Raw genomic sequence first — 7680 nt, 5'->3', positions numbered from 1 at the left:
TAAAAAGAAAAATTTGGAAGGAAATTTTTACACACTCTAAATTACAATGTTATACTGTTTATTCTTCTGATCCATGAGCATGGAATGATACTCCAAACTTTTGTGTCTTCTCAATTTCATTCATGAGTGTTCTTTCATTCCTCAAGTAAAGATCCTTTACCTCTTTTGTTAGGTTTATTCCAAGGTACTTTATGGTTCTTGGTGGTATAGTAAATGGAATTGATTCTCTAATTTCCCTGAATCTTATATCTCCAGAATTCCTATCTCAACAGAGAAAGTGGATATGACTGAGGATAATTACTCCTTGACCACTGACTTTATCCTCATAGGATTTACAGATCGCCCAGGGTTGAAGAGCCTCCTGTTCGTGGTGTTTCTCACTATCTATGTGATCACTATGGTGGGGAATCTTGGCCTGGTGACTTTGATTTTTATGGAGCGTCGTCTTCACACACCAATGTATATCTTTCTGGGAAACCTGGCTCTGATGGATTCCTGTTGTTCATGTGCCATTACCCCCAAAATGTTAGAGAACTCCTTTTCTAAAGACAGAATGATTTCCCTTTATGAATGCATGGCACAATTTTATTTTCTCTGCCTTGTTGAAACTGTAGATTGCTTCCTCCTGGCAGCAATGGCCTATGATCGCTATGTGGCCATATGTAGCCCTCTGCAGTACCACACCATGATGTCAAAGAAACTCTGCATTCAGATGACCACAGGGGCCTATATAGCTGGAAATCTGCATTCCCTGATTCAAATAGGGTTTCTCTTTAGGTTAACTTTTTGTGGGTCAAATCAAATTAATCACTTTTTTTGTGATGTTTTACCATTATATAGACTCTCATGTGTTGACCCTTATATCAATGAACTGATGATATTTATCTTTGCAGGTTCAGTTCAACTCCTCAGCCTTGGTAGTGTCTTAATATCTTACTTCTACATTCTCTTTACTATTTTCAAAATGAAATCCAAAGAGGGAAGAAGCAAAGCTTTATCTACTTGTGCATCCCACTTTCTCGCTGTCTCAATATTCTATGGTTCTCTTATCTTTGTGTACATTCGACCACATTCAGTTAAAGAAGAGGATAAAGATATATCTGGTGCTGTTTTTTACACCATAGTAGTCCCTTTATTAAACCCTTTTATTTACAGTCTAAGAAATAAGGAAGTAATAAATGCTATGAAAAAAATTATAAAGAAAATTTTATAACATTTAAAAAGAAATATCATTGTCTGTGGAAAATTAAATTTGATATAATGTTTTTCAAAATCATGGAATATTGAGAAAGTAGAAAAGGACCACTTTGTCCATAAAATATTCAATTACTGATACATGTTAGTATAGGAATCAAATAAATAAGTTCTGCAAGGAGAGATTCTGTTACAATGTTTTCCAAAATCTTAGCTATGAGCTCCCTTCAAGAATGAATTAAATAATTATTATTGAGGTCACACACTGTGCCACAGAAATATTAGCTAAACTATTAACTACTTGTTTAAAAGAGTAATGAGTTACAATTTCCAACAAAATACAACAAATACTAGGAATACAAGTCAGTATATGTAAACGTTACCTCCATTTAATATTGTTGACAGGTTTCTGGAATTCCAAAGCATAGTTCTACAAAGCTTGTCCCATTCCAGGTTCTCAAGAATTAATCCCTTTTTAAACAACACCATCTGTCAGAAGTACACTGCATATATTTGATTCTTAAATTTCTCTGAGTTTATTCAATATCAATTCATATGAATTATCTATTCTTGTCAATAATATTTTCATCATTAAAAGGGGAAATTTTGCTGTATATCTGTTACCACAATTAAAAAAAAATAAAAACAAGAAAAGAATGCTAGTCAAAATGTATAATAAAGAAAAACTATTTTCATCTTTATTGTTAGTCAACTTTATTCCCAGATTCTCTGAAATAGAGTAACTGTATACTCATGATTTATCAAAATGTAGTTGAAATAGATGGAATTTATATGGATATCCCTATTTGTTTCTCTCTGATATTACTTATCATGTTTGTTACTGGGAATTCCACCAACTTGTACTGATTCCAGTATAAAATACTGATACATTCACAGCATTAAGAAAAGGTTGGAGATGCTGTGAGCATAAATTAGGCACAAAATTGGGCACATTCTAAATACCTAAATATAAATATTTATTGATCAGTTACATACAGAAATATGAAAGAGTCTCTCATGGTTCATTGCTCAAATGGCAAGATTTTATTCTTTCTGATGGCTAATATTCCACTGTATATATATACCATTTGTTCTTTACCATCAGCTCATCTTGCCATTTGCAACATCATAGACAGAACTAGAATGTATTAGGCTAAGCAAAATAAGGCATTCGGAGGAAGACAAATATCATATGACTTCACACATATGTGGAATTTAAGAAACAAAACAGATGAACACAGGGGAAAGGAAGGAAAAATAAAATAAAAACAGAAAGAAGGCAAAGATACTCATATAGAAAGGAATAACAGGTTTGATAGAGGGGAGATGGGTGATGGGATGGGGTTAATGGGTGATGGGCATTAAGGAGGGCACTTGGGATGAGCACTGGGTATTACATATTAAGTGATGAATCACTAAATTCTATTCCTGTCTCCTAAGCCTTAGGAGAAGGGAACAATGAAGGGGGAGAAATCAGAGTGGGAGAGGAACCATGAGAGAAGACTACAACAAAACTTATGATGCAGGGGTGCCTGGGTGGCTCAGTGGGTTAAAGCCTCTGTCCTCAGCTCAGGTCATGATCCCAGGTCCTGGGATCGAGCCCCACATCGGGCTCTCTGCTCTGCAGTGAGCCTGCTTCCTCCTCACTCTTTGCCTGCTTCTCTGTCTACTTGTGATCTCTGTCTGTCAAATAAATAAAAATAAATAAAATAAATAAAACTTATGATGCAGAGGGATAGGCAGACTCCCTTCCAAGCATGGAGCCCACCTTGAGGCTTGATCCCAGGACTCTGAGAACATGATGTGAGCCAAAGTCAGATGTTTAACCAACTGGCCACCCGGTCACCCCCATGTTCCAACCTTAATTCACTTTTGGGCATAAGGAACCAAAATGAAATCTATTTTTCAATTTAGTCTGGAGCAAAAAACATGCTGAGTGCTGTGGAGCAGCCTATCTCCCAAACAGTGCTTTAATGGCCATATGACCCAAATGACTTTTTAAGCAAATATCCCTATGCAGGCAAACTACAAACTTGGGCAAAAATTTTCCACTGAACCCTCAGCCTCTACAAATGAATAATGTGATTTTGGAGTCATCGGAAAATATATTCATCAGAAATTAAGAACTACAGTTATTTCAAGAGAAAATGGTCCATCAGAGTATTTTGGGAGAGCCAGCTTTCATTACTAAAGAAACCAAATAATTTTAATACCCTAAATGCCTGTCATATAATTGGCAATGTCACAGATACATTCTAGTAAGAATAGATCAGTTTGGCAAAGATCAGTCATAGGTCATTGGGACTATCAATAGAACCTCTCAAACAACTGCCAGCACTAATTTCTAAGTAGTAAACTCTCTGTTAATGCAAAGCACGCTGCCTCAGTTACTAATGAATGTTACTAAATTAAGGAACATGATGTCATTTGGAAGCTTACAATCCTTCTCATGAATACTACACTGGTTAAAAACAGGAAATCCAAAGAGAGGATAGACTCCCAAATACATTTACGGTTGAAAAAACCTGGACATGAGAAAGGAAAATTGTAGGACAGTCTAATTCACAACCTTATACGTAAAATTTCTTAAAATTGGCAAAAAGAATTTTGCATTATATGAAAGTATAATATGACCAAAGTGGTATCTTCCAGGGATTTAAGGATGCTTTAGTGTTTGAAAATTGAACAGTGTAATTTGTCTCATTAGTAGATTAAAAGAAAATAATATGGCAGTTTAAACAGATGCAAAAAAAAAAAAGAATTTGGTCAGTTTTAATCGCCTTCTTTTTAAGAAAAATATTTATTTATTTTAAATTTCTTTTCAGTGTTCCAGAATTCATTTTTTATGCACCACACCCATTGCTCCATGCAATACGTGCCCTCCATAATACCCACCATGAGGCTCACCCAACCTCCCAACCCTGTCCCCTCCAAAACCCTTAGTTTGTTTCTCAGAGTCCATAGTCTCTCATGGTTTTTCACCCCCTCCAATTTCCCCCATCTCACTTCTCCTCTCCATCTCCCCTTGTCCTCCCTGTTGTTTCTTATGCTCCACAAATAACCAAAACCATATGATAATTGACTCTCTCTGCTTGACTTATTTCTCTCAGCATAATCTCTTCCAGTTCCATCCATGTTGATACAAAAGTTGGGTTTACATCCTTTCTGATGGAGGCGTAATAAATTTAGTCATCTTCTATCAAAAAACACTTAACAAATTTGGAATTAAAAAGATCTTAAAAAATTAAGTACCAATAACTTAAATAAATATTGCCTTAGTAGTAAACAGTGTATGCTTCCTTTTGAGTTCTAGAATAACTCTAGGATGTCTATTGTCATCACTTGTATTCAGTTTCATAATGAATGTTACGGCCACTGAAATAAGAGCAAAAAAAAAGTAAAGAAAAAATGAATAGAAAATAAAGAATCAAGAATGAGGAAAGAAGAATGCTATTTTTTGTAGACAAGAGGTCAAGGAAGGAAGTTGGGATTGAAAAATATACACAGGAAACCTCTTATGTGAATCTAATATTCCATGTCTTGATCTTTATGAATATTGCATGGGTGTTCACTCCCTTATAATTCATCATGTTGTACATTTTTCTTTATTTACTTTTTATATGCATCTTATTTAAAATTTTTATTTTTATATTAGAAATAGAAATTAAATTCTCTTTCCTGATATTGACCTGAAGATGTCACTGCAGCAGCCTAATCAGAATGGTCTATACCAAGCACTTCTTTAAGTATGGGTCTGTTTCCATGATGCAACATGGGGGGTTTGTGGAGAGGAAAAGAATAAATGAAACAAGATGGGATCAGGAGAGAGACAAACCATAAGAGACTCTTAATCCCACAAAACAAGCTGAGGGTTGCTGGGGGGATGTGGGTTGGGAGAGGATGGTGGGGTTATGGACATTGGGGAGGGTATGTGCTATAGTGAGTGCTGTGAAGTGTATAAACCTGGTGATTCACAGACCGGTACCCCTGGGAATAAAAATACATAATATGTTTATAAAAAATTAAAAAAGAAAGAATGGGTCTGTCTATATCCAGCAGTCATGAAGCACTTCCTACTGGCTCCCTAAGGAGGAAAGCAAATTCTCAATTGCACACAACTGCTAAAGACTCACCACTTCAAGAAGCATGGTCACAGAACCCTGCCAGCCACAGAGCATATCCTACAGCCTGGCTGATCAGGGAGCCAAGCTAAAAGTTTGCTTAACCACTGAGCATAATTTCTGGCCCTCATATCCAGCGAAACTGAATGGAGAGCTTAAGCAGCCTTGGATCCCAGACTACAAGGCCACCCAACCATAGAGCCAAGCTTACAACCCCACCCAGCAGTGGATAGAGTTCAGCAAATGGTCATGCCTAATTGCTAATCATAACCTATAGACTGCCCAGGCAGGAAAACCAGTGATCCCATCTAATCTCAGAACATGGCCTGAGTGTTACCTGATCCGAGAGCCTGGGCAGGGAACCCTCCTAACCACAGAACATAGTCTCTAGTGCCACCCAGCTTTAGGGTACAGCTCAAGCCCCACATGACCAGAAAGACAGGCCAGCAATGTCACCCAATTGCAGAGCACATCAATAGTCTACTTGATCACAAAGTCTAGCTTACAGCCTGCCCAGTATCAGGGCACAGTTTGTCACCTGCCTGATCACAGAGCACAATCTGAGTATTCATCTGACTTCAAAGCCTGACCTGTGACTGCTTCCATCTAAATATGGATTCCAAGGAGTGACACAATCCAGGTGGGGAACACAACCTGAGACCTATATAGTCCAGTAGTAATTGTGGACCATACCTCATAGCAGTGTCCAATAACAGAATAAAACAAGTGGCACTGCCCTACCAGGGATCACAGCATGGGACCCTGACAATCAGAGGTAATAGCAGAGAGCTCAGCTAGTAACCCTACCTGATTCCATACAGATAGGCATCATGCCCAGCTAGGATGCTCATACACTGAGCCCACTTGAGCACAGAGCACAGCCTATAGGCCCACCCTACCACAAAGCTTACACACTGGCACTCTCCCCCCAAACACATACATACCATCACTTAAGATGATAGGCACTGGTCTCATCCAACAAAGATCCCCAAAACAAATCCCACCTGCCCATGGATGCCGCCAGTGACCCAACTGGTACCTCCAGCTGACACAACAAGGGAAGGTCTTTCCAAACAAATATATAAAGTATGGAAGAACAAACCACTTACTCGAATGCACAGATACAAACACAAGGATACAGGGATCACCAGGAATTAGGTAAACATGATACCACCAGAAGAAACTAATAATGCTCCAATAACTGACCCTAAACAAATGCAGATCTATGACCTGACACATAGTTCAGAATGATCTTCTTAAAGTAGTACAGCAGAGTATAAGACGACTCAGGCAACTAAATAAAATTGGGGAAATAATGCATAAGCAAAATGAGAAGTTCAACAATGAAACAGAAACCATAAAATAAAAAAAGCAGAAATTGTAGAGCTGAAGCATGTAATGACTGAAATATTCAATAGTGTCAATACCAGACTCGATGAGTGAGAAGAAAGAATCCATGAACTAGAGACAAGTTGTTTGAAATTACCTAAATGAACAAGTGAAAAACAGTATGAAAACGTGAAGAAAGTCTTGGGACTTACGAGACACCACTGAAGAAATAATATAGACATTATGGAAATATTGGAAGGTCAAGGAAAAGATAAAGGTAAAAAGGCTTATTAAAAAAAAAAACTAACAATGGGTGGAACCTTCTTAAATATTGGGAGGGAAATGGATATCACGATTCATTAGGCTCAAAGGACCTCATATAAGTTGAACCCCAAAAGGGATACATTGAAACATATTATAATTAAAATGACAAAAAGGAAAAGCAAAGCAGAAACTTTGTAGTCCAAGAGAGATTGGGACATTATATTAAATGTATATATATATATATATATATATATATATATATATGTATATATATATATATATATATATACCAAAAAGCTGTCAAGCAGGAATAATATATGCAGCAGAGCTATACTTCAGAAATGAAGGAGACATAAAGGCTCCCAAACAAAAACCAACAGAGTTCATCACCATTACACCTTCTTTACAAGGAATACTGAAGGATGTTCTACATCTGAAATGAAAGGATATTAATTAACACTTTAAACATATATGAACATGTAAAACTCATCAATAAAGTTAGTAAAAATGTTGTGAAATTCAGATACTCTAATACTGTAATGGCAATATAAAAATCAAGCTCTAGTTTAAAAGCTAAAAAGCAAATGTATGAAAAATAACTCAATAATAATTTGACATTGCATATAGAAATTTTTAAAAAAATGTAAATTATGACATCACTAACCTAAAATGTTGAAGAGAAGAGAAGTAAAGGAACAAAGTTTTCTATGCTGTCAGAGTTGTTGTTACCTTAAAACAAGATAACTGTAAGAAGTTTTATGTAAACCTCAGG

At 36.6% G+C, this 7680-nt stretch overlaps 1 protein-coding gene across 1 annotated transcript; it reads left to right on the top strand.

Moving 5' to 3' along the window:
• The first annotated feature begins 283 nt into the window (after nucleotides 1-283).
• On the top strand, nucleotides 284-1213 carry LOC123940497 (olfactory receptor 5K1-like). The gene has a single exon (XM_046003345.1). It carries the CDS (start codon nucleotides 284-286, stop codon nucleotides 1211-1213), a length of 930 nt encoding a protein of 309 aa, XP_045859301.1.
• The last annotated feature ends 6467 nt before the right edge of the window (nucleotides 1214-7680 follow it).

Source organism: Meles meles, chromosome 4 (genome assembly GCF_922984935.1).
Source record: "Meles meles chromosome 4, mMelMel3.1 paternal haplotype, whole genome shotgun sequence".
Lineage (NCBI taxonomy): Eukaryota > Metazoa > Chordata > Mammalia > Carnivora > Mustelidae > Meles > Meles meles.
Note: the sequence above shows the minus strand (reverse complement) of the source record. Positions and strands in the feature narration are given on the sequence as shown.

Excerpts from the sequence above, each read along its gene's own strand:
- LOC123940497 (XM_046003345.1), top strand. The coding sequence starts at position 284 with ATGACTGAGGATAATTACTCCTTGACCACTGACTTTATCCTCATAGGA.